The sequence below is a fragment of the Oculina patagonica genome, chromosome 10 (assembly GCF_052425735.1).
Source record: "Oculina patagonica isolate OP01 chromosome 10, crgOcupat, whole genome shotgun sequence".
Taxonomy (NCBI): domain Eukaryota; kingdom Metazoa; phylum Cnidaria; class Anthozoa; order Scleractinia; family Oculinidae; genus Oculina; species Oculina patagonica.
The window spans coordinates 20635347-20661721 of record NC_135767.1 but is presented as its reverse complement, the minus strand read 5'-3'; the positions used below and the strand labels follow the sequence as shown (position 1 = coordinate 20661721).

The following is a 26375-nucleotide window of genomic DNA, read 5'->3' as shown; positions in this document are numbered from 1 at the left end:
AACCTCTGCTAATTTTTCACTCCCACCCCGAAAACCGCAGGAATACTGACAAGCCAATTTAATTTCAAAGAAAGTAGAAGTTTGACAGGAATGTTGACAAGATATGACATTCATTGAGATATGAAATTTACTGGTGCCTCTTCACCAGTCTCCTCCCCACCATATTGCTGTGCCCGCCAATCGTGAGTGCCCCAAAGTATATTTCGTGCCCCAAGGTGAGCCTTCCCGCAGGGTAAGTTCAAACACCATTCATTGCTAAGCTATGTTAAAATTGACCCAAAAAAATGCCTTGAATTTAAATTGTACAAAAGCTGATTTTCATATTTGCTCGGTCGCTCTCATTGTACATTTACAAGACCTTATTTTTAACTTTTCCTACCTACAGAGTGGGCGCTTATTCGAGGTGGGCGCTTATTCGAGGTTGGGCGCTTAATCGAATAAACACTTAATTGTGAAAGTACAGAACTAAGACTGACACTGATGTAGAATAATTCTTCACCTTTAACAGTGGTTATTTGGCAAATGGTTTGGGTTTCAACCCTTCAACTACTATCATAGCACTACAATTGATAAAAAAGCTATGGCATCAAATAACCATAGTAGAACCTTTTGAATAATGATTTTGAACACTGACCAGCCTAGGTTCACTTAACACATTTATCACTGTAATTGTCAGGCTTTGTTAACATGGTCCTATTTAAAAACTGCCATGAATCCAAATAATTTGTACAAAAGTAGAACAAAACTGATGGAATAAATTTCCACCAGAAAACCACACGACATGTACATGTATGTACACCAACTGAACATTCAGCAAGATGCTTCATTGTGATGGTACAGACTTGATACTGACCCCGAGGTGAAACGATTTTACACCTTAACCACCTCTGGTTATTGCCACCTTTTTTAGTATTTGTATGTACAAGACTTCATCAGTGAAAGTGGTAGAGCCTTCTTTAACCTAACAACAAATTATAAAGAATCATTAGGAATGACATTCTGGTTAGATCAATGTTGTGGTTAAAAAAATTTCAAACCAATTTTTACTTTTCACTGTCTCATTTCTTAATATTATCTGAAACAAAAGAAAATCAAAATCAAAACCGGTTTGAAAAATTAAAGCCAACAAAGAGTTGAAACCACAACATCACCACTTCTGAACCTGCACATTAGGGACTTCAAGATAACTGGGAGGGCTGACCTTGAGAACAGCTGACTGGAAGTAATTTTTTACATGCAGACATTGCTCCATGTACATTGCCATCCAGTTGTTATCAAGGACGCGAGAAGTAGAGTTTTGCAGTCCACTGGTTGCACTCAAATATAAACTTTACACAAGAATAAAAGACCTTATGGTATCACAAAATTCATAAAAATATGCACATGTACAATTGAACATGTATTTTTTAAGCACTCTACAGTGCACATTTGGACATGTAGGAATTTGTACTAGACCAGCTGTAAATGTACATGTAGCAAATTTCCTATAAAGTTGATTGCATGGTAAGCTATACTCATGACCACTGGACCACAGTGGCCATTTTTACCATTACCACTATTAATTATTTTAAGGCTAACCATAAACATGCCAACCAGAGTTTTAAAATTTAGGGCCACACAAAGTGCTGTTAAGGCCAACTGGAGTGCTATTTAGGCTACATTGTAAGTGCAATGCTATTAAGGCTAACAATAGTGCTACATGTACAGTGTAACCCCGATATAACGATATGCCAAGGGGGCAGTAAAATTATATCGTTATATCAAGGAATCGTTATATCAGGGTGCTGTCCTATACATTTTATTTTTGCCGGGACATAACATATTCATCGTTATATCGGGAATATCGAAGATCGTTATATCGGGGTTCCACTGTATTGAGGTTAACCAGGTTGTTATTTCGGCTAACCTCAGTCCTATTTGGGCTTACTGCAGTGCTATTCGACTTACAGAAAAAAGCCTTTGACTGCAGGTCATTAAGTCTAGATTGGATTTAAAACTTTGATTAGCTGCTAGTCATTGAGACATAAATTGAGGCTTGTACTTACATGCCACTCTTGCTATCAACCCTTTCATCTGAAAATAATAACACATCCAAACAATTCAATGTCATTTGCTGACTCAATTAAAAAGTCACTTCAGTACTCCCGACGTAACCACTTGAACATTCCATATTCAAACCCCATCGAACACCAATGGTTGATTGGGTACGGTAATTGCACTTATTATTCAACACATGCGCGCGCTGCCCATATATGGTCAAAATGTTAACGATATCTGTCATCTGTACATAACAGATATCCTGCGATATATGTAGGTTGCGAAGATTTGTCCGAAATGTTGTAAAGCGCTGCATAATTATAGTTTTTCTTTCTGCAAAATGTGTTTCGTTGGCAAGTTGTTGAATAATAAAACAATTATCCTGCTCAATCTTGCGGAATATCGACTGATTTTAGCCAACTCGGCCTACGGCCTCGTCGACTAAGTATCAGGCGATATTCCGCGCGATTTCGCAGAATAATTGTTAAATAACCGTACTAAAATTAAAATTTGGTCCATCCAACAAAATGGAATGTTTGATTACGAACTCTTGCTTGTTTGTATATTATGCAGACATTTTGTATGGTGCACTACTGCCTATGTTTTGTTGTTGTTGTTTTTTTATTTATTTATTATTTTGTTTTTACTACTGCCTATGTTGCGGTGAATGAAATGGTGCAAGTTCTGTTTAAGTAGAAAAAAATGTTCTGTTTGAGTCTTATGGTGACTACAAGGCAGAAACCATTTCCTTCCCACCACTATAAAAAAGTAAACAAAAGTGCATATATCAGTATTTAACTGTTGTTTCGTTCTCTTATACAAAATATGTATAAACAAACATTGACACTCGGTTTAATTAGTCCTGCATGTTTAACTTATCAAGAGATGGATTCCGAACAAAGTCGAATCACATTGAGTTTGGTTGTGTTCGGTTGTGTATGATTGGTTCCCCGGGGTATCCAATCCAACAAAATCGAACCAAAAATCAATCGAACCCAATCGAACACCAATCGTTCGATTGGGTTTGGTAATCGAACAAAATCAAACATCTATTTTGCTGTGAGTCCGATTTTCGAACCAATCGAACATAATCAAACACAGTCAAACTCAATCGGGTTTGATCTAGTTCCGAATCTTTCTCTTGATAAGTAAATCACGCAGGACTAATCAAAATCAACTTTTATTGAATGGAATAAATATAAAAACGTCCAAATATCGAACTGAATGTCAATGTTTAGTAAAATATATTTGGTAGAAGAGAACAGTAGGACGGTAAAATAACTGAAATGCACTATTGTTTAAATATCTATATTAGAAGGAAGGATATGGTTTCTGCCCTGCAGTTTTTACCGTTACACTTAAACAGAAGTTGCACCATTTCATTCACTGCAACACAGGCAATCAGTGTGTTCAATATGTGAAGAATCATTATAGGGAGCCAAAACGCTGCCGCCATCAGTCTGTCTTAGCCCTCGAGGGCGGCCAAAAGCGACGTTGACAGGAGAAGAGCAATTTCCAGCATAACAATTACATTGGAGGAAGTGCTTACTATCAACATGGATGACAAAAATAATAAGTGAACAAGTAAAATAATTTTTTTCTTAAGATCAAAATCATCGTAATAAGCAAAAAACTTGCATGCAAAATTGACTTCAGTTTCGGACGAGTACGTTGTTCGACTGCCCCAGCTGTGGCTCTTGAAATCAATTGATATGTACGCAGTATAAATCAATATATACGCAGTATAAACAAACAGGAGTTCGGTAATCGAACTTTCGATTGAGTTTGATTGTGCACTGTTCGGTAATCAAACGTTCGATTGAGTTCGATTGACCAAATTTTATTGCGAGTTTGATTATGTACGATTACCGAACCCAATCGAACCATTGGTGTTCGATTGAGTTCGATTACCGAACATTCGACTGGATACCCTGGGAATAATCGAACTCACAGCAAAATAGACGTTCGATTTTTTTCGACTAACAAAACCAATCGAATGAGTTTGATATGCCAGGAGTACTATATAGATAAGATTGATAAATACTGCTAAATACTTTTGGTGATAATTTTAAAGCTGTTTTAGTTTGCTTTATAATTTGCCAGTTGAAAGCCTCACTGAGTTTAAACTGTTGCAAATCGGCAAAATAATAATTACTATACATACAATAACATGAATAAATAAGCCTTGCACTCTTAAATTATATAAGCTTATATTTTAAATAAAACATGTTGAACAGTCCTGTGTTGACATCTCTATATGCACACGCAATTATTCAATTTATTCTAATAATTACTTCATGTTTAAGAAGTGCTGAATTATACGTATGAAGTGCAAGAACAAACACGAAATTCTACATTTTGAACTTCTATTAAAATATTAAAACCAATCTCACCTAGAAGCTACATAGAGGAAATCAACCAAAACATGATTTGAACGGTCATATATAGGCTTACCTTGGAAAGAAACTTGGCTAAAACAGGCGTATTGATTGGAGATCCGGTGAAAGAAGGCTCCATGCAGCTAATTTGGAAGTAATAAGGTCTTAAAGAGAGGAAATTGCCCTTTTTAGCGAGAGAAAAGGCCTCTCAATGATCGATCTTCGAACCGTTGAACCGAGCGCCAAAAAGTACCAGAGAGGACGCCGGGATTAATTTTCGTTCGCGCCAGTGCTTCTCGGCCTTACCTCTCGACCAGGTCAAACACAGCAAACGACCAATTTTACCGCCGTTCGCGTGCAAATTTTCCTTGTCTATAATATAAAGAAAACCAAAACGCATGTCTCGAAAAATATATAAGCCAAACTGTTGGACGCTAGCGTTTTCCCCCCACTGCTCCAGATTGTTTAAAATATTGTTAGACGAAGTCATAGTCGCCTTCGTTTTCTGCATCAAAAGGTTTTTATTTATAATCTGTTTACTTTTTGACATTAGTAAAAGATTTGTAACTAAGAGCTTTTGTAATGAGTTATGTTAAAACTGATATCAGTCGCTTAATTTCGTCTTGCGCTTCGTTCATCTAGATAATTAGTAAATAATAAAAACCCATTCAGGCGGTTGCATATTGGAGGATAATGCCCTTGGCTGAAAAAATGAACAGTTGACTAAGCTTCAAAGGCAACTGTGAAATTTTGAGGATAATCTTTCAGGCAAGGAGTATTATCCTCCAGCAAGCCGGAAGGGGATATATTTATTTTATACTTTCTTAAATCCCTCCGATTTCTTCTACGTCGTTTGATTTCGTACCACGTGATGCGTTCTATCTAACTAATGAATGCACGCGAAAGTTATTTGGTGGGTTACATCATGAATTAAAAGCTCATGTTCACATGTCTTCAAACAGCCCCCTTTGTCAATTTCCAGGGTATTTACATGTTTCCAAACAGGCCCCTTTGTCGATTTCCAGGGTATTTACATGTTTCCAAACAGGCCCCCTTTGTCAATTTCCATGTTTTTTACATGTTTCCAAACAGACCCCCTTTGTCGATTTCCAGGGTATTTACATGTTTCCAGCCAGGCCCCCTTTGTCAATTTCCATGTTTTTTACATGTTTCCAAACAGGCCCCCTTTGTTAATTTCCATGGTTTTTACATGTTTCCAAACAGGCCCCCTTTGTCAATTTCCATGGTTTTTACATGTTTCCAACCAGGCCCCCTTTGTCAATTTCCATGGTTTTTACATGTTTCCGAACGGCGCCCCTTTGTAAATTTCCCATGTTCTTTACATGATTTAGTAAAGAAATTTACATGTTTTTTACAAAGAAAGAAACTGTAAAAGTGGTTAATACATTTGACATGTTTTTTACATGTTCTTACAATTAGCGTTGTAATAAAGGACCATGTAAATCACTTTTTACAATACATTTACATGATCCGTTGAAGACTGTAAATTTCATGTAAATTTTGTTTTACAAAACTCCAACATGTAAATTTTAATTTACAAAGAATGTAAATAAGATTTACATTTTGTAAATTGTAATTTACATGTGCATGTAAATTTTCAACTTTTCCAGTGCTGCTCGGTAGTACTGTTGCGTCACAGTGTTTTTACATTCAGGTTTCGCAATCCAAATTTCGCCGTAACTGAACAGTTGATTGTTTTTCAAGTGTAGATATGTATACATTCAAACCAAGAGAAAATAACTTAACGGCCCTCTATTAATTATATGCGATCACTGTTCAAATTACCGGAACGGCTCCGCCGCATTGCGATTAGCAATGCATATCTCCGATATCTTTGCAGCTACGCGAAATTTAGCTACACGGCACTGAATCACAGATAATTACATTTGTTTCCTCGTTTCATAACGTCTGTTTTGGACAATGTTGATAATATGGCTCATGACAAAGACCCTGACCTTACCGGCGAACAACACTATAAGATCTGAAGACCAGGAACAGGCAATAGCATTATTTCCGTTGTTGTTAAGAATAAAATACTTCTGGTGATCAATTTTGCATTCTAGTTCAATTTGTTACATAACATAATAGTTTTAAGTCAACCAATCGAGAGTGACTATTTAGGTTTGACAGTATGCAGCTTAAGAATAACTTTGCATAGCTATTGGCTAGCGTGTTTCTGGGGAGAAGTCATTACTTGTTCGCAAACTGTTCAGTTGATCTTGTTGCTTGATTCTGTCAGCTTACTACAATAAGACAAGATGAAGCTTGTACGGATTGCCTTCGCTTTTGGTAAGGGATTTTTTTTTGCGAGCTGTGTAAGGCTTTCGTGTTTAGCATTTTTGTTTTGTGGTTTTTAAGTGTGCACAAGTCATTGGAAAGTTGTTTTCATTACTGAAAAGTTTTAAAAACCTTGTATTTAGAAAGGTCATCGAAATTAACAAAGTCGAAAAAACGTAGTAATATTAATAGTAGAAAATTGGATTTTTATTTAGCCTATATATTAGGAAGTACCAGCGAAAAAAACTATTTGAGTTAGGCGATAGGAAAAGAATTGGCCTATATGAGCCTATTATATATTATATTCACTCGCATCGCGATTCATTCCTCTCTCTTTCATCATCAACATTTTAACGCGAAGAAAATGTGAGAAATTTAGTGTAAACGAAAACGGCCGATATAAGCGAGGCATGGAGGGAAACAAGAGAAAGAATTAGCTTTTGCTTGAAACCCGGTGTATATGCCCAAGTTATTTTTTAGCGATAATTTGGAAGCTTGCACGCTGCAAGCAAGGATATGGTATAAAATACCAAAGAGTTAAGGTCAATAATTTACTGACAGACCGTCCAGTCCACGTGCACACAGCCCGCCTATTTTCGAGAAAGAACCACTACATTTCGAACTAGCTTCCTGTCTTAATGTGAATTTACATTTCGTGTTCCGTTTCCGCTTGTATATTGGTAGACAGCGTTGACGCAACGGACGGGTGAGTTCGTCAAGTATTGGCCAATATACAGCTAATTACAAAATTTAATGTAATATAAATAGATAGATATGTTGTAAAAATCTGATATACGTTTAGGTAGAGTGGCTTCCTTACCTAATTATAAGAGAAATGGAACCGCCACTCAAAACGGCAAATAGACATTGTTTGAAATAATGCCTAAATTTCTAATTTAACCAAAACAAGGAAGGAATAACATTAAAGAAGCTACGTCACGGGGACTTTGCTCATTTTTGGACTAAACTGTTCAAAAATTAGTGGTAGGCAACTTAACCCATGGAAAACATTATCTTTGAACATGTGAAGGAATCGAAGATATAATATTAATTTGCGAATAGAAATCAAACTACGACTCGAAATGTCTATTTTTTGAAGACGCGCGGACAACTCGAAACGTTTAGCCTTAATTTTTCAAGTTATAATCCATTTCTATCCTAGCCATCCGCAACCAAAGAAGCTTGTTAACAGTTTCAGTGCTCATATATAGCAATTGTTAATGAAAATGGACCATTTCGAGCCGCAGGAACGACGAAATAAAGCAATTGATGCAAATTCAGTTACGGTTATTTGTTGAGCTTACATGTAGACACAGAGATCCAGACTTTCAGATAAGTGGGGGACCCGTTCATTCAGTCCCTAGAATAAGAGGGGACCGGCTCTCGAAAAAATATTTTCTAGATCTGGGCCCTTCGTTCCTCAGTCTGGCCTAAAAATAAGCTGGGAGCCCGAGAAGCCCGAGCCCCTCCCCTAGATTTGTCAATGGACATTACTCGCGACATTTTACTATGATAGAGACCCCGATATTTTCATATCATTTCTTGGCTGTTCCTACAAGACAGTGGAAATCGAGCTTTCCCCTATTATAATTATCATATTCATAATTATCATTTTAATAATTATCATAATTAATACGGCTCATTATTTGTTTTTTCTCCTCAGTTTTCCTTTGTGGCTTTGGAAATGCTCTCCCGGATATAGGCAACTGTTCATTCATTGAATATTTCTGCAAGGCACGAAGATGTACCACTGTATTTTATAAAGCTCTCCAGAAAGATCCCTCGGCTAATTGCAGGTAAGTCTTTGTTTGGTTTTATGCAATTTGTGAAAGCTTAGTGCTGCTTTTTCCGTAATTAAATACACCTGTACCAAGTGAGTGCAGAACTATGCTGGTTAAAAGAAATAAAAGTAAGATATAGGCCTGGCCGTTCGCAGTTTTGTTTAAAAGGTGCAAGTATGACGTGAATTACACGGTTTGTTTAAGAGGGACAGGGATGGCTCAGTAATGAGAGCGCTCGCCTCCCACCAATGTGGCCCGGGTTCGGTTACCGGAGCCGGCGTCATAAACAAACAACAAACACAAACAACAAAACTTTATTTAGGCAATCAAATTATTTACAATATTTTTCACCTCCCGCAATTAGCCTAGCTATTCGAGGCGGGAGGTGAAGAAGAAAATGAAAAAGAGAAAATAAATAAATAAATAAATTTACAAAAAGGTATTTAAAACTTATCTACATTAAAGAAAAGAAATTAAAGCTACATTAAAGCTACTTTAAGCTACTAGAAGATTTAAGGAAGTCAATAATTTTATTGATTTCAACATAGTCATCCTCAGCTGAAAGTAAATTGAGCATTGAGTCACGAATTGTTTTTCGGTAAACTGTCTTAGGTTTGTCTCGTAAGGCCGGTGCAGTGTTATTCCAGACTAAAGTTCCGAAACGAGAAAAGGAACGCTTTTGAATTTCCAACTCAGTGCATCTTTTTGAAAGAAGTTACCTTTTGCTGCAGATCTTGTGTTGTATCGGTGAACTTCGTTTGATTTTAAGAAAAGTGCTTGAAGAGGTAATGGTGCAGATCCGTTAGATATGTCGTTCATAAGGTTAGCAATGGTTTCAAAATAAATCATAGCTACGGGTAGAATCGTTGAATTGATAAAAAGTGGAATGGCATGCTCATTTCTAGGAGTAAAATATATGAGACGAAGAACTCGTTTTTGGAGAATTAGAAGCTTGTTGAGAAGAAATTTGGAAGCCTGTCCCCATACACATATCCCATAAGTTAGGTAAGGTAAGATCAAGGAACGATGGATCATCAGGAGTATCTGTGTAGGGACGAAGTGTCGTAGTCTTGCTATAATCCCAACAATTCTACTATTTTAAGGGCAACATATGGATAGCCTTGATAGATAATGGGTACCCATTATATGTGGGATGAGTTTGTTGTTAATTGGTTCTCGTCCTTGCTCCGAGGGATTTCCTCCCTCTACTAAAAGCAACATTGAGGAAATGTCACTGCAAATTCCCGTCATCAGCATTATTATTCGTAAGTTTTATTTTTATGAAATTGATGCCTTTTCTCTCCTTTTTTCAAAGTGTAAAGTTTCAAACCATGGTAGAGTGCAACAGAAAGGTTGAAAAGGATTGTCAAATATATGAAAAGAAGCCTAGTTCACTGTACTATGAGGAGCGCCTTTTTTGTGTCAATGGTTCTGTGAGCATTTGGCCCGATGGCTCTCCTTACGAATTAGGCTTTCTGGTCTTTCGGTGTACCAGCACCTATTTTCAGAAATTTCCTCTGTGCAGAAAAACCTTTCAGGACAAGTTTGTCGCCAACTGGTCTGACCCATCATTATGCAGGTAAATTAGAAGTAGAAACCAAAGGGTCTCAGTGGGGTGGTGGCTTTTACGGCTTGGATTGCCTGAGCATCCAACCATCATTCCTTTGGTGTGTATTTTGCAGTATTTAAGAAGAAAATAATTTACGTTCGTTTGAGCGTAGCAAATTAGATCGTAAGTAGGCTTTTTTAAGGCTAACGGTTAATTTATTTCCATTACGCTTAAGGTTACTGTAGACCTTCAGGGGTGTCTTCCGGAAAATCGTTCATACGCGCGTTTCTTTATATAAAACCTTAAAAAAGTATTTATCACTGTAAAGCTAATAGAATCCCAGGGGGGGTACTCCGGCTTGTAAATGACGGGGATGATCGAAGGATTTTTTGGGGTTTGAAATTTTCGATTCCGGATTTTTTTGGGTTGGAAAATTTGGCAAGTATTTTTTTGGTGACTTGATTTAAATAGGGGATTTGGGGGGGGAGGGGTATTAAAAACGAACTTGGCGCGGCCTCGGCGTAATTATGGTATGATGAATAAACAAACACGAGCGTTCAATTTTTTATGGTTTTCTTTGTGTTATATTATTGTCCCTTCTGGCAATTTAGGGGTAATTTGACAAGGGATTTTTTTGGGGGGTTATTTTTGGTCCAGGGATTTTTTTGGGTAACGTCGGAAGACTAAGGGATTTTTTTGGGTCCTGAGTTTTGCCTCCATTCGATCATTCCCGTCATTTAAAAGCCGGAGTACCCCCCCTGGGAATAGAATGCAGAATCTAGAAAAATAACTAGGGGTAGTTGACACTAAAAGTGCCCCCGGTTTTTTGATCTTAACTGATATGAATAAAATCGAAACTTGTTTGTGTTTATTTAAATTGCAAAACTGTAGCTTGCGGTTTAGTGCGGTATATACACCCATGAAAAGCATAAACCATGAACGATTCGACCTAAATGTTTACTGGGAAATCGGAAAAAAATAATCGTTTGTGACAAAATTAAACTGATAATAAGACAGTTTGCAAAAATCATCCTCTTAAGGCTCTTAAAGAAAGAAAATATCTTGATTATCAATGAGAGGAATATTACTAAGCTTACCAAGGCTGTCTACCCAGAATACCATTGGGCTATATCGATCATTCTTTATGCTTTTCACATGGTCAACGTTTCTTCAATTAGGTGTATACGTGGTTGAGAGGCTATCGCATCTGGGTACTGGGTGAGGCATTGATGGGTAGTGAGAAGTTGGAGATAGCTCGATTTTATTGTAAAATATTGATTTATCTTTCAATTTTAAAATACTAAACTGTAACAATTTTTTAACGTGGCAGTCGAGTTTTTTAGCTTTAGCAAGATAAGGATATTTGTTTGGATTTTGTTGCCATCGAAATAGATTACAAAGCTTGCTACTGAAGAGCAAGCTGGTTACGATTGCTGGATTGAAAGATTGCAAAAGCTCAAAAACTCGACTGCCACGTTAAACTTCTCTTGCACAAGCTCAAAAACTCGACTGCCACGTTAAGGTTACCGTACGCCTTCAGGAGTGTCTCACTTCAAAAAACTGTAGCGCGTCCGGGTTGAATTGTAGATATATAAAACCCTATACTAAATTAACTCATTGTTGTCACATCAAAAATAATGCAAAATTGACCGTGTCGCACGTTTTATTTAATAACTCCAAAAGTATTTACAGCTATAAAGTCTCCAATATCTCATTTGAAAGGGCACAAAATATGCTTTCTAGAAAAAATATAATCTCCTTCATGGATACTTAAAACATTTCAAAAAAAAATTCTGAATCACAAAAAATCAGTAAAAATAAGTCACAAAATTTAGGCAAAACTGAAATAGTGCAAAAACGCTCCACTGGGTAAATTTTAAGGTCCAAGTAATCATTTTCCGTATTCTAAGACAAAATTGGTGCCGAAAACCGGATGAAAAAATTCCAAACAGGGAATTAATTATTTTTTTTTTCTTACGTAAACAGAAGGATCGCATTTCAGTTTCCATGGCAACGACTTATCAGAGCTCAAGTTACGTGCGGCTACTCACGGCTGCATAATCCCTACAAAACGAGTGATTATCAAAGAAATTGAGCTTTACATTCCCAAATTCGACAAAGGACAAATTGTTTATGATAAAGGCGAGTTTCTAAACGTAATAAAACGGCGATCCGAACGGTTTTTTGTCGCATTTTGAACAACATGTGCTCATATCGCAAACAGACACAAACATGTGCGAAGCAAAATAAAAGATCATTTACCTCAATTTTTCGCTTCGAATTTCGAGCTAACTGTCCAAATAACTTTGTTTGAGACTTGAAAAACCTTCTGGATCAACTTCCTTCTCAAAAACCATCTTCACCGGCTTTTAAAAGCTGTTTAAATTCATTCGACTGATTCCGTAGTCACGTCCGCCATGTTGAAAATTTTTTTTTCGCTTGGAAAAATTGGTCATGTAAGGCACATTCAAGTGTCTTGGCCCAAAATCGCTCTGTAATTGGCTAATCATATCAGCTTCCTGTTCTCCAAATTTGGAGGAAAACGGAAGTAAGGCAAATTTTCTAGGAATTTTCGCGCAACCGGTCCAAAAGGACCGGTAAATGGCCGTGCGTGACAAGAAAGAGTTAAAGCTCATAGAACTGGCTATCTAAATATTTCATCCATTTTGTGATAAAATAAATTGTTGAATTTTTTACGAGGTCTAAATACGAAAGTCTGAATCGTCTATTGAAAGCTTTAACTTACAACGAATTTTAAAATTTGCTAATCAAGTTGGCCTCGATCTCATGTGATTAGACATTAGAATGCAATTAATTGCGTCAGAGCAACCTCAAGGCTGTAAACAATTTTTGTGTTCGACGGTAGGAGAAAAAAATCCTAATCTTGTGGTGGCGTCACCGTGTGGTCCCGTGGCTGTCCAGTAAAAGTTCTTTTATATTTTGTTCTATGTATCTTGGTATGTGGCAGGTTGGCTAATTAATGACGTCGCAGTTTCTTTGCGAGAGACACTGGAAACGAGGTTGATTCGAGTTTGCCCTGTAAGTTGTGCTGAAAAATAAACGTTTCGGCAGTCCTCCTTTTAACAGTAGTAAAAAAAAAATTGCTGTGCTGCCTCATGAACTGTTGGATTGAGATTTTTTCTGATAGTTTCAAGTGATGTTGGATACGGGCTTTGCTGATGTTGCAAGCGCTGTCGTTTTAAATTTGTATGACGATATAAACAGTCGTGTAACTCGGATTACGTTTTTCTAGCCTTATCTTGGGTACCTATCTTGGGTCGAACGCACTGCCCTAATCTCTGATTATTACTAGTTTTAAAGATTTAGTCTAATGGTAAGCTCGCGCAAGCCTTAATGCTTTCGTGTTCGCACATACGACCAAACAAACTGGACAGTGTCAATCAGCAGGTAACAGAAGTGTGTGACTACAGAAGTGACTACAGAAGTGTGTGAAGCTTTTTGGATTATTGGTTGCTGAGAAAATCTATTGTAAACTTGGCGATTAGAATATTTGCTGATCTTCGTCACGTAAGAAGGCGTAAAACGCGAAACATTTGAAATATTGAAAAAGCCTCACATACTTTGGCGCGTTAATAACCAAGGAACATTTTGGCCAAGTTTCGTTAAAATCCGTCAAATCTACATACCCTATTAATTCGCTTGAAGCAGTGGAATCCTCGCAAAAATAAAGCCCGAGTTTTTTGCTCCTAAAGATTTGCAAGCTTATCCCACCTCATCAAAGTGTTTGTCAACGCGGTCATGCCGCCGACCAATTGAAACACAAGCTTGCGTCCCCAGAGACTCCTAAATATGTGGAAAGTAAGGACAACCAGAATGAATTCTAACACGGGAAAACAAAAGGAAGATGAAGCGCTAGAAACGGAAAAGGACGGGAAACCAGCGGCGAAAATAGCAGCCAAAATCGACTGACCGGCGATCCCAAACAAAGTGCTGTAGAGGGGAAGAATTCGTTCGGTAAAGCTTTCCCTTGAGTGTTATTGTTCGATTTGCTCTTGATCTCCAACTGAACATAAACTTTCTTTTTCTTTCATTTTCGTTTTCTTTAGCGCGGTTTTCTTACGAAAGTTCGTCCAAGTTGTGTTCTCTCTTTTCGACGAACTCATATCATTTTTTTTACAGACTTTTGCATGAAAATTCACTGATCCTTGTGGCCTAGCCCATGCTAAACAGCATAGCTCTATCGATGTAAATAAAACATTCAAGTCTGCGTAACTCGAGTCGCCGGATGAAGTTTTCCGCGAAAAATGTACCGAGCGTCGCATGTGTAATAAAGATTATAACACCTTTTGCTATTTATTAACTTTTCTAAAAAGAAGTTTTTCCTCGATATCTCGCGATCTTTAAACAATTTTACATTACTTTTTTCACCAAACTATAAATCAGTGTTATAGGTTTAAAATGAGCAAAGACAAAAATTTTCGCAAAATTTGGCCTCTGAAGGTCTACAGTAACCTTAACAGAAGTTAAAAATTAATACTTATAATAATACTTTTATGTTGTCTTGTTAGTCTTTTTAATACAGGACTACTAGGGTGTTGTTACTAATTGGGAGATGGGGAAAGGATAAAAGATTGGAATATTGTCCATTTTATTGCAAAAAGGACTTGTTGCTGTTCAGTAAATCAAATAAATTGTTTGCATTGAACTTTCTCATTTTTTCTTCGCAATCTCAATAGTGAGCGTGCCAAAGAAAGGAAGTGTAAGAGAGATCTGATTGAGTCGGAGAGATGCAAGTTTGACCCTGTGCTTCATGAAGCTCTAAACTTGACTCTTGGTGACTATAACCCATTCTGTGCCAACAACCGGGATCCTGGGGCGACCGGGAATGATCAGTGCCATGGCTTCCTGCCCGGTCCGACTCGGTCCACCACGCGTCCGCCGACGACCCCGTTCTTGGGTCAGTCCACTCTACCGAACGAGCACTCTCATGGAACAAAGTGGAAGAACAAGAACAAGAGTGACGTTATTTCTGTGAAGCAATACATTTTGCTAATTTTGCTGGGAATGTATATTGTACTCGTTTAATCGAAAGTACTGGAAATACTTAGCTTTGCTGTTAAATTAATTTGGGGATAAGATAATAGTAGAACTGTGATCAATAGCATTACTAACATTTTTTAAAAAGACTCCGAAAATACAATTATAAATTTTTGGCAATTTAGAGCAAAAGAAGGTTTTATATACGATAAAAGTTATTGTAAACGTATTTAGCAGCAGTCTTTAATCCATGGTACGCATAAAAGATGGCCACTGGTACATTTACCGATAATTCTTAGCGCACGAAAAACTTATAACGCTTATAGAAATGCACATTAAAGTTCTAGAACTTCAAAAAGCATACGCATTTTCTAATAGTACGTCTTTGTTTCTATTGGCTGTGTTAGGTTCGCAAGTTATTGTGGTAAAATGTACAGCCGCCATCATTACGCTGGATTGAGTAGTCGCAATTTTATATGTTGTGTTGAGCATCGTTGATTAAAATACAAGCGTTTGGTTGATATTTGAGTGTCCACCCGCATGAATCTTAATATCCAGACAAAACGGCCTTCTTACTTAGTCTACCGCCAGTTTCCGAAAATAAATCCCGGGCTTATTTTCGCTCAACGCCCCTTTCAACTGGGCTTATTTCGGGAGGGTTTGTATACAGTGGTAGGGGTGAGGCGGGAAGGGGGGGGGGGGGGGGGTCGGTTTTGGACTTAACTTCAAAATTTTCGAAGTTTTGGCATACAAGAATACCACATAGTTAAACTATCTAAACATATCAATATGAAACCCAAAACAATTCCTCCCTAGATTCGGTTTAAGTATTCTCTATAACAGGGAAAAATACGGAACAAATTCTTGGTTTTCACCTGACGTCATCAAAATTCGAAAATCCAGAATCGCGAGACCCCTGACATTTTATCCTTCACTTCCTATTAGACGTCCTTAATATATATTTTATTGAAGGTTCTCAGCTCGATAGCATCCGCCGTCTTAAGATATAACACTTTGAATTTCGGAGTTTCGCGCCACACGACGTCAAAATGGCCGCCTGAAGGCTGTCACGTAGCCGGATGTCTCATCCTGTTACTTTTAACAACCTTAACAGTTGAAGTTTTACGAGAAGTGTTTATGTGAATGTTTACGTGTTCATGAAGGTGAACTGACCGCTTTTATAGCAGAAGTAAATGCCAGATGTTTTCATTGGTTTCCGGCGGCCATGTTGGAGCCCCTGCACACGGACTCCAACATGGCGTTTCCATACTGTGCTATCTTAATTTTGTGTGGAACTTTTTGACGGATGACTCAAGTACGGAATACCGTACAGACCTAAGACTTGGACACGTTAACTATCAAGTAATTTTCTACAACCTGTAATATTCTTGATTTTTTTGACTCAGTATGCGTGATAGTGAAAACCAGCAATAGACAGCAAAGTGATTTGACCATAAGCGGTCAAAAATAAACGAAATGGATAAAACAACTAAAATGTGTTGAAACAATTTTCCCCCTATAAACTAAGTTCCCTTATCTCTAATATGCAGAATTATATGCAGATCACAGACAAATTTAACTCGACATTTCAGACATGTAAACAAAGAAAACATTTATATATTTGTAATAAAAATGGATAATAATTTTGTAACATGCTTTATTTCATAATACTTAAAGGTTTCGCACATTTTTATTTTAATTCGCTTATTGTTTCATGATGAACCAATCTAACCGCCACCTCATTCGAATAGTCTTTTTATCATTAAACACATTCAAATACATGAACGAAACTGCGAGTTTTAAATCTTGAAAACGAGAAGCAGGGATGCGAACGAAAAAAGAGCCTGCAACGCACTACTTTTAGGGGCAGCGGCTGCGTTCTCTTTGTTGGGAGGTTTATTCAATGAGTTATCAACGGCGTTATTAGAAGGGATATCGAGGGTACTATTGCAGGAGTTACTGGATGTGTTCGAGTTGATATTGACAGTGTTAGTCGAGTTGTTTTTCAGAAGTTTAGTCGAGGGATTATCCAGGTCCTTCACGCCAAAACAGGTGTCATTTCCCGTCGCCCCAGTGTCCCGGTTACTGGCGCAGTAAGGATTGTAGTCGCTAAAACCCAAGTCCCACGCTTCTTGAGCCTCAGGTGGAAAGGTACAGTTAGACGTTACTAGGTTCTTCAAACACTTTGTGGCTTTGGCCTGTTCCCTGTTAAAATCAATATATTTCTGTTTAGTAGTATGCAAACCTTAAGTTGCAACGACGAGCTACTGTCGCAAAAAATAAAAGTTCTTGTTGTAAAAGGTTTTGCTAAGTCTTAAATCACAGCTCTAGTGGACAGAAAACTAATGAAGCTCTCCCAGTGGTTTCAAAGAGCAAGGGAACATGGCCATATGATAATGGGAACAAGGGAAGAAACGAAAATAAAGCTGGGAACAAGTGAACAAAAGCTGTGATTCTGATATTTTAAGGAACAGGGATCACAAAAATCGGAAAAATAATTAAAGGAAACAAGGGAGCAGAAGGGAATTTTTGGAGGGAACAAGGACCCGTCCCTGGGAGGTCCTGAGAGGTCCCTGAAGTTTTATGGCAGTTTAGCTAAAAATACAAATGACACCGTTGAATTATAAAGACAAGATGGTTACAGATCGCAGAACGTGTCCTAAAAAAATGAGCATTTGAGAAAAACTTCTATAAACATTTGCTGGACAACTGTCTCTGCTTAAAGCTATAATTCATTTCATAAGAAACGCACTTGAATTCTTAAACGTTACACACGACGTTTCAAAGACTTAGACTTCTGCGAATTTGCTTGTCGCCCGTAGTCAGCTACTCATCAGAAACACACGGACAGTTAAACAAACTAAGAAAGGAAGAATATAATTTCAACTGCAACTTACGCGCAAAGAGAACGGTCGGCTTTATCTGCGGCGAATTTTTCATGGAAGCTTTTTAAACAGGCATTTAGATCAGTACTAAACGAGCTTGAACAGTGTGAAGTCACAGTGTCCGGTGTGGTGGGTATTCCTAGTGGGCCATCAGAGCACATCGCGTTTTCTTTGAACTTCTCGCGAACCAATCCTTCGAGAATACTTTCAGGTAATGCATCTCCCAGGCAAAGCTTGTTTGTCGCCAACACGCAGCTGATAGCCTTATTATACTTGGCTCTGTCATAGAAAAAAGCAAAACGGTCAAGAGAACAGCCGATAATACTTCAAGCAATGAGGTCAATATACCTTTTGTATGTAACAGACCTGCTGAAACCCGATCAAATTTTTTTGTTTGCCTTCCCTTATGGAATTTTTAAGCTCAGTGGCCTAAAGGTGACGTTACACGGGACAACTTACAATAACGATTTTTAATGTTGCGCAAAAAATCGTTGACCGTGTAACATGGGGACGGGGACGGGGACGGGGACGGGGACGATTTTTTTGCGCAACTTTTGACTTGGCAACATGTTGGGAGTTTTTGGACCCAAGTCAAAAACTCACAACGCAAGATGACGAATATTTTGAAAGTTGGCTCGCGCAACAGGGTCGCCGTCGATTTTTCGCGCAACACCTTCCCAGAATTCTGTTCAACATGGCCTGGACGCGCGCGCGAAATGTTGCGAGTTGCGCTGAAAATCGTATCGTGTAACATGCATGTTGCCAGGTACATTTTGTACGATGTTGCGCGAAAATTTGCTTCGTTTAACATACCACGAAAAGTTGACGCGGTGTTGCGCGAAAAATCGTTGTTGCAAGTTGTCCCGTGTAACATCACCTTAATGGTTAGTACGCGCGCTGGACTCCAGAGCAAACAGTCCCTGGTCAAGCACTGGCTGAGGTCACGGTGTTAAGTTCTTGGTCAAGACACTTAACTCTTACAGTAACTGCCTCTTTCTCTTCTCATAGACAGCTTTGCTTGTAGGTCTAGGCCTACGAGTTGCGTGGAACTCGAATGAATTGCAAAAGGGGAAAGGAACAAATCGTTTTCGCCCCATTTCATTCTCCCCCAACACAGAAATCGATTTAAAGACATCTTACCCACAATCTCCTGAAGGATCGTTCTGGAGTCCCTTGACGAAAACCGTCATACATTTACGGGCATCGCAGAAATACTCCATGAACGTACAGCTGCCAACGTCAGGAAGCAATGCCTCACTTGCAGAAAGAAGCACTAATAAATAATTAAACAAAACAGTTATAAAAACGTTCAATAATTATGGAAGCTGCGAAGCATTGTCGTAAGGTAATCTTTAGGGGAAAGCCTCCCCAGTGGATTTCCGTTAATTGTTTCGATAAGCTGCATATTTGCTTTGAGTGGTTGGAATTAAAACAAACACATTGCGGGTACCCGCAAACAACCTGTTACGTAGCACAGTTATTTTCCCCGGAAGGTGATTATCTTGAAGATACCTTTTATAAAATTCCTTAATCTAGGAAGCTTTAGGCGTAACATTAAAAATTGTTTTAATTAATCGGCCTGAAAAGAAATTAAGATCCTTCTTAAGTTATTGCGGTTTCGGATTTTGATTGAGAAGGATAAAAAGGGCGAAATTACTGTTCCGCTTTTGACTTTAATTTCAGCAGCAACATAAAAATATGTCTTGGTTTGTATGCTGTTGATTTATATTTTTACAGAACTCAAGAATGGCTAAGTAAATAGATGCATGGAAAAAAGGGTCTCTCTTGTTCGCATTATAAAAGGATGTCCCGCGCGCGAACTGTCGACTCGCCAAATTTCGGTTTTGCAAGCAGCCGTTATCTTTTTACGCTAATACTAGCAGAGTTGTCTATAATTTATATAAAGAGATAATTTGCTCAAAATGGAAGCATTAAAATAAAGAATAGTACAACAAACAAAAAAAATGAAAAAATTCCAAAGTTACGATAGCAAAATAGTGAAGATTTTAGAGCTCAGAACAGCGAGGATAAAAACAAAACAGAGAGCCACGCCACGTTAAGCCAAAACGCTAAAACTAAAATAAATAAAACTAAACAGAACAGAATCTTCCCTACCTAACCTAATTTAAACCAAAGCAAGTAAGGTAATATTAACCTACCTATAGCAAAGGCTACGGTAAAGAAGGAGTCCATCTTAGCTATATTGATCCTTTTCACGGATGTCCGAAGGAGTAGCGTGCTCGGGATTACCTCGGTATGATTTGACGCCGACAGATGCAGCTGGTCGTCGCTCACGAGCACAACACGATTGCATGCCGAATAATCCCGATCTCGATCCCGAGCACGAACCACCTCCTCTCGCCCTTGAAAGGACACTGGGTGGAAAAATTACAGATCTTTCAGAGTTGGAGGAATTATTGTTAAACAAGAACAAACTTCTGATAAGTAGACGGCAGCTTAACGATGCAAAGGAGGGAAAGGCACCTAAAAGCTTTATTATGCCGACGGAGGCTTATTTCGTTTTAAGATAATAGAGAGAAGGTTTACTAGAGAGAGGATATTATTTTAACCCATATCTCAGTTTAGGTTTACAGACTTTCTTAAGAGTCAATGAGGATTTGACTGTACTAACTGCATGCTGTTCATTTAGACAATGACGGTTTCAGGGGGGAGAGGAAGGGGATTGAGAGTTTCTGGCATTTCCGAAGCATGCGCATTTCTGCTCTTAGAGCGAATCACAAAGCAACAAATCTTGGATAAACGTGTCTTTATTTTCGAAGATTTCAAGATACAACTAAAAAACGCAAAAAGAGGTCCGACATCCAAACTGCTAATGGTTTCAAACTGGTAATTTTTGGCTTGACAGTACCTAAAACACATCTGCGTTATAAGATAAAAAGAAAACTGCTTCGTTTTTCTAAATTTTAACAAAGAACAACAACGATACCAAAGAAAACAGCAGAGCCCGCAATACACTACTTTTGAGGTGAGCGGCTGCGCCCTTAATGGTGGGTTTTTTACTGGGATCGACACTGAGATCTCTCACGCCATCGCACTGATCACTTCCGGTCGCCCCAGGATCCCGATTGTCGGCGCAGAATGGATTGTAGTCGCTGAAACTCAGGTCAAACATTTCTTGTATCACAGAGGGAAATGTGCAGTCAGACGCTATCAGCTTGTTCAAACACTGTTTTGCTTTGGCATTTTCCCTGTAAAATCAAAATATACAAAGTGGTTTTGAAAACTGTGATCCACCAGTCATAATTAGGTCTTACGGAGTTACACGGCTGCAGTCCATGATAAAAGACTGGAGCCGAGTTTTGCACGTGCGACGGGCGTGGCCGATTACGACGTCACCTACTTGCCTTAGTATAATTATGTTAATTATGTTAACAGTGCTTAATATTCAGTTTATGTCCCCCACCCCTCTCAGAACCACCACCACCACAGAAATAAAAACAGAACTCCCTCCCTGCTTTGTGACAAACGTTTCCAGGGATCCACAACAAACGAATATAAGGTTTCTGAGCAACCAATTAATGGGGCTCCAGGTCCCAGCCATCCCCCCTCGGGACCCTGGATATGGGTATTTTGTTTTTCTAGATTAACAAGACCGTCCTAAATTGCTTTAGGGTCATGGGTTTGCCTGAAAAAAAAGCGAAGTCTAGGGATATGCACACCTCTCGGAGTAAATTATCAATCCCTAGGATCAAAACTGTGTGTGATCTTAGCCTGACAACGAAAGTTTGAAATCTGTTTAACAGTTAGCGTGATGTCTTATGGCCTTTACTGACTCAATGATGATGATGATGATGATGATGATGATGATGGTGGTGGTGGTGGCGGCGATGATGATGAGTAAATGAGTCAGTCAGTCAGTCAGTCAGTCAGTCAGTCAGTCAGTCAGTCAATCAGTCAGTCAGTCAGTCAGTTAGTCAGTCAGTCAGTCAGTCAGTCAGTCAGTCAGTGTGTTTCTCTGTCTGTCTGTCAGTCAGTCAGTAAGTCATTAGTCAGTCTGTTTGTCTGTTTGTCAGTCGGTCTGTCTGTCTGTCTGTCTGTCTGTCTGTCTGTCTGTCTGTCAGTAAGTGAAGTAAGTAAACGGTTTATTAACAGTGTATCCACATAGTGGTTCTTCATCTGTTACTATCTAAATTAAAATATAAATAACCCGTTGCATGCATAAAGGTATTACTTCTTTGAAATAGACAATTTCACATATCATCGAACAATTACTGCTAGATTTTACAGAATACTGAACAAATGATGCTAAAAAAGTACATGATGAAGTCATATACAAAGTGGTTACGGAAATTGTGTAGATGATGCAAAAAGGGTCACAATTTTCACGATGATGATGATGATGATGATGATGATGATGATGATGATGATGATGATGATGATGATGATAATGACGATGATCGGAAACTTACATGCAAAGAGAAGGATCCGACTTATTTGCGGCGAATTTTTCATGGAAGGTTTTCGCACAGGTGTTTGCTTCGCTGCTGAACGAACCGGAGCATGGAGAACCGATTAATGGCGGCATGGTGGGTACTTCTAGTCCACCATTAGAACACAGCTCGTCCTCCTTGAAGTTCTGGCGAACAATTCCTTCAAGCTGGCTGTCTGACAGTACATCTCCGTGGCAAATCTTCAATGTCTTTACAACGCAGTTCACCATTTGGTTGTACTTGACACTAAGATGCAAAGAGGAAAATTTAGACGGAATCCGCCAGGACTTCGAGTATTGGACAAAATTATATACCAAAATTATTTACACGTTATTGCAAACTTCTGTGTTATTGTTTCAAATATCTTATCAAAAGAAATCGTTTCTAACAACACCAAACATCTAAAAAAAATTGGAAGTGAAGTGATGGAATTCCCCTGAATTGCTTAAAAGACGATTTTACAAAATACCACTATTGTTACTTATTTTCGCGGGAACTTAATTTCACGAAAATGCAACGGGCATATTTCGCGGGACTTAAATTTCGCGATTTGGCCAAAAAAATACGATAAAAGGAACTAAATTTCGCGAAAATTGTTAAAATACTGGTCTACATTACCAAACAGTAAGTCTCAAAATTGGCACAACTAATTTTAATTTTTCCACAGCAATTCTTGGTTCAGTCAGTCAGTCAGTCATGTTACGTCACAAAATTCTGAAATCAAAATTCACTAGGCCTACTAAATTTTCGTTGTCATTAGACGTAAGATAAACTAAAAATATATATTTTTGCAAATTTCCAGATTGATAGTGTCATTCGTTTTTAAAACAGAGCATTTTGAATATTTGAGTTTTCCGTCATATGTGACATCAAGCTGAGTGCCGTGACAAAGCTGTTTTGTTTGAAAAAATCCCTTTCCTTTCCATTTTCAGCAGATTGAACATTTCAGATATAATAAGTGGTGTTTATATGAAACTGTACTAGCTCATGAGCCAAAGATTGCCGCTGTTGTAAACAGAATTGAGTTCCAGATGGTTTCTCTGACATCACGGCGGCCATATTTGTGTCCCTCGGTAGGACACAGTTATGGCATCTCCATACTAAGCTTTATAAATTTGCGTGGAAAGGTTCGGCAAATAACTCGCGAACGGTACACCACACAGACCTGAAACTTGGAGAAATTGTTTATCTATTTACCGTCTATAATATTTGAAATTCATAGCTTCTGTAGTTGAATGGTTTCGAATTTATTTTTTGATTGCGCGACAGTGAAAACCAGCAATAGTTGCCACTGACGCTGAACAAAACCATATGACAAAACGCAACCCCCCAAACAGTTTGACATGTTCCGTTGTTACAAAGTAGAGTTGATTTGATGACTGTACCAATATAATTAAGTAGTAAACTGACGGTAACGTTGATTAATTATACCGAATTATATAGAAGGGTATTAATGTTCGCGTCGTTATTTTTCGCGAGAACCTTTTTTCACGGGTCTTTAATTTCGCGATTTTTTGAAAAACCTCGAAAATCGCGAAAATTAAATCCCGCGAAAATAAGTAACAATAACAATTTTACCTATAGTTTACGTGGTTCTTTTCAAATTTGAAATTCATTTCCTCGGGCTCTGATAAGAAATTGTTGTTGGTGTTATCACGGATAATTACTTACATCTTTCATGATCTTTAGCTTTTAAAAATGGTATGTAGAAAATAACGCAATAGGATGTAAATAATTCTGATCCTTGTCAAACTAAAATTAATATTACTCGATTTCCTGATAGAGGCTATCTTCAAGCCTTAAAGAAGACCAATCTGGGCGTGGCTCAAGCTTTTTTGACTTCTTAAAGAGATCATTTTTCATGCTATTGGTCCTAACTGGCAACATTGTGTCATTTGTGTGTGTGTCCATAATGACGTCACGTCACACCATTAACATAATGGCGTTATACATTTCAATTCCTCCATCGTTGGCTTCAAGAACATTCTATTCTATGTGCGAATTCGAACAGAATTGTATTCACATTGGCAATAAAATATTAAAGGATGTGGAAAAGAACTTAACAGGAAAGCTGCTCCTAAAATAACTTGAGAAAAATCAAATTTGGGTGGAGTTTGGTCATGTTAACAAAACCTGCCACCCTAAAACTGCGAATTCCTTGGAAAAGATATCCTATTTAATATTCTCCCTAACACCAATCCTCTCTGTCCTAAATAATTTAAAAGGTTCAAAAATTCAATACCGAAATAAAGAGGCTCGTAATTAGCATTTTGCAGGAAAACTGTATTATCACCAAAGCTTTTATTTAAACGCGGAGACGACTTACCTGCAATTTCCTAAAGGATCTTTCTGATTCCCTTTAACAAAAACTGTTGTACACGTACGGGCACTGCAGAAGTATTCCATAAAAGTACAACTACCAACATCAGGGAGTGCTGCGTCACTTCCAGAAAGAACCACTAAAACAAACAAAACAGCACTGTCACGAAACCCTTCGAGAGGAATATTGCGTGACAAATGAGAAGTGCATCCAGACGTAACAAATCCCAACCCTCAGAACGTGACGACTCCCAAAGCTGCGACCTCAAATATAAATCTTGCAACGTTTTGGAAAGTCAGAAATAACAGATGCCGCGAACTTTCTCTTCTGATAATAAAGCCACGGCGTCCAAGCGTATAAATCGTATTTTTATAAGTACAGTTAAATCCCGATAACTCGAACCCTCAATAACTCGAACCTTTTTTTATCCCCTCCAGGTCATTTTCTTACTAATTTAACCCCCAATAACTCGAACCTTCTTCGATTTTCCTTAAAGGTTTTAGTTATCGGGATTCAACTGTATGCCTGTAGCTTTTTATATCCTGCAATAAGAAGAAAAAACTCGAAAACAAAAAAATGACAACTGAAAATGATTAAAAATTCAAAAATTCACCAGTATGGATATTATTATTTCCAGTAAGCATAATTAAACCGTACAACACAATCGAACAATACGACCTGTATGTTTTTGTAAAAACCCAGACGTACGACGAAATACTTTTTGCCGCAATTTTCATTCCTCATGTTTGTAATATCGTGATTTTAATTCCAGTATTTTTTTTAGCAAAATAAAAAAAAATTAAAAAATAGAAATAGGTATTACTCGACCTGCATGGAATACATTTCTACAGCAAAGTAAAAACAGGCGTCGGTCTATTCAATCGACAACATGAATTCGGATTCAATAACAATGCGCTGCTTCTTATATCTTTCAAAACCTGAAAGTTGCTGATATACCATTCGAATTGTAACGCGACTAACCCACAATCACACAGAAAATGGCGAATTTTTGAGACGCTGTAAACCGACTGTAAACGATTTCCCGTCAAAATGTCGAACGATTTCCCTCTGGTACCAATTTACACGGACGCTTTGTATATATGTTTAAAAAATTAAAAAGTTACGAATAATAACATCCCCCCCAAAAAATACATTACTGGGCAAAAAGATAGATTCTAGTCTTACCTACAATCAACACAACTTTCAGAATAAACATCCTGGACAGAAATTCGCGCACTGATAAGTGAGAACGAGATTTACTGTCTAACTACGTACACAATTTATGTGCATATTGCAATTAATTGATTATTCAACACTTGCCACAAAGCTACCTCGGTTCCAGGTGTTTTCTTGGTTACTCAAGCCGCACCTTAAAAACCGGCGCGGCGGAGCAAACCAGGAAAGAAAACTCGCGGTGTTAGTGGCTTCGAAAATAATTATATAGAAAAGAGAATCGAATTAAGCCACTGTCGTCGAATCTGATTGTGACTGATGAAAAACTGAGTGGAGAAAGAAAAGCGCAGTCCAATAAAGTGAATATTAAAAAAAAATGTTTTTATGGCGCTAATATTATATACATATTCAAAAGAGCTTTACACCAAGTAACTGAATGGAAATTGATAAGAACGCGAATAGAACAAGGTCACTTAGAGCTATAAAATTTAATAAGGAATATAAA

The 26375-nt window shown here is 38.0% G+C and overlaps 3 protein-coding genes, 1 long non-coding RNA gene and 1 pseudogene across 5 annotated transcripts in view; 1 reads left to right on the top strand and 4 right to left on the bottom strand.

The window, feature by feature from the left end:
- Positions 1-26375, bottom strand: part of LOC144629184 (uncharacterized) — an 80700-nt gene that overhangs the window by 25311 nt on the left and 29014 nt on the right. The window lies entirely within an intron of this gene.
- Positions 1-26375, top strand: part of LOC144629188 (uncharacterized) — a 107760-nt pseudogene that overhangs the window by 61342 nt on the left and 20043 nt on the right. The gene's annotated exons all lie outside the window — the stretch shown is intronic.
- Positions 699-5198, bottom strand: LOC144629266 (uncharacterized). Its single transcript, XR_013566335.1, has 3 exons — positions 4492-5198; positions 2046-2073; positions 699-961 (listed from the first exon to the last, which is right to left on the bottom strand). It is a non-coding gene; the product is annotated as an uncharacterized LOC144629266 (long non-coding RNA).
- LOC144628186 (uncharacterized) lies at positions 16838-20269 on the bottom strand. The gene is made up of 4 exons (XM_078486249.1): positions 20086-20269; positions 19067-19199; positions 17939-18205; positions 16838-17246 (listed from the first exon to the last, which is right to left on the bottom strand). Exons 1-4 carry the CDS (start codon positions 20117-20119, stop codon positions 16841-16843), a joined length of 840 nt encoding a protein of 279 aa, XP_078342375.1. The 5' UTR covers positions 20120-20269; the 3' UTR covers positions 16838-16840.
- Positions 20699-25977, bottom strand: LOC144629183 (uncharacterized). The gene is made up of 4 exons (XM_078487397.1): positions 25883-25977; positions 24704-24836; positions 22357-22623; positions 20699-21135 (listed from the first exon to the last, which is right to left on the bottom strand). Exons 1-4 carry the CDS (start codon positions 25911-25913, stop codon positions 20844-20846), a joined length of 723 nt encoding a protein of 240 aa, XP_078343523.1. The 5' UTR covers positions 25914-25977; the 3' UTR covers positions 20699-20843.

Coding starts and splice junctions, on each gene's coding strand:
- LOC144628186 (XM_078486249.1), bottom strand. CDS start 20,119: ATGGACTCCTTCTTTACCGTAGCCTTTGCTATAG. Junction 19,200..20,085: donor TACCGTAGCCTTTGCTATAG/GTAGGTTAATAT, acceptor ATTATTTATTAG/TGCTTCTTTCTGCAAGTGAG. Junction 17,247..17,938: donor GCCGACCGTTCTCTTTGCGC/GTAAGTTGCAGT, acceptor TGATTTTAACAG/GGAACAGGCCAAAGCCACAA.
- LOC144629183 (XM_078487397.1), bottom strand. CDS start 25,913: ATGTTTATTCTGAAAGTTGTGTTGATTGTAG. Junction 22,624..24,703: donor GATCCTTTAGGAAATTGCAG/GTAAGTCGTCTC, acceptor TTTGCATCTTAG/TGTCAAGTACAACCAAATGG. Junction 21,136..22,356: donor TCGGATCCTTCTCTTTGCAT/GTAAGTTTCCGA, acceptor TTGATTTTACAG/GGAAAATGCCAAAGCAAAAC.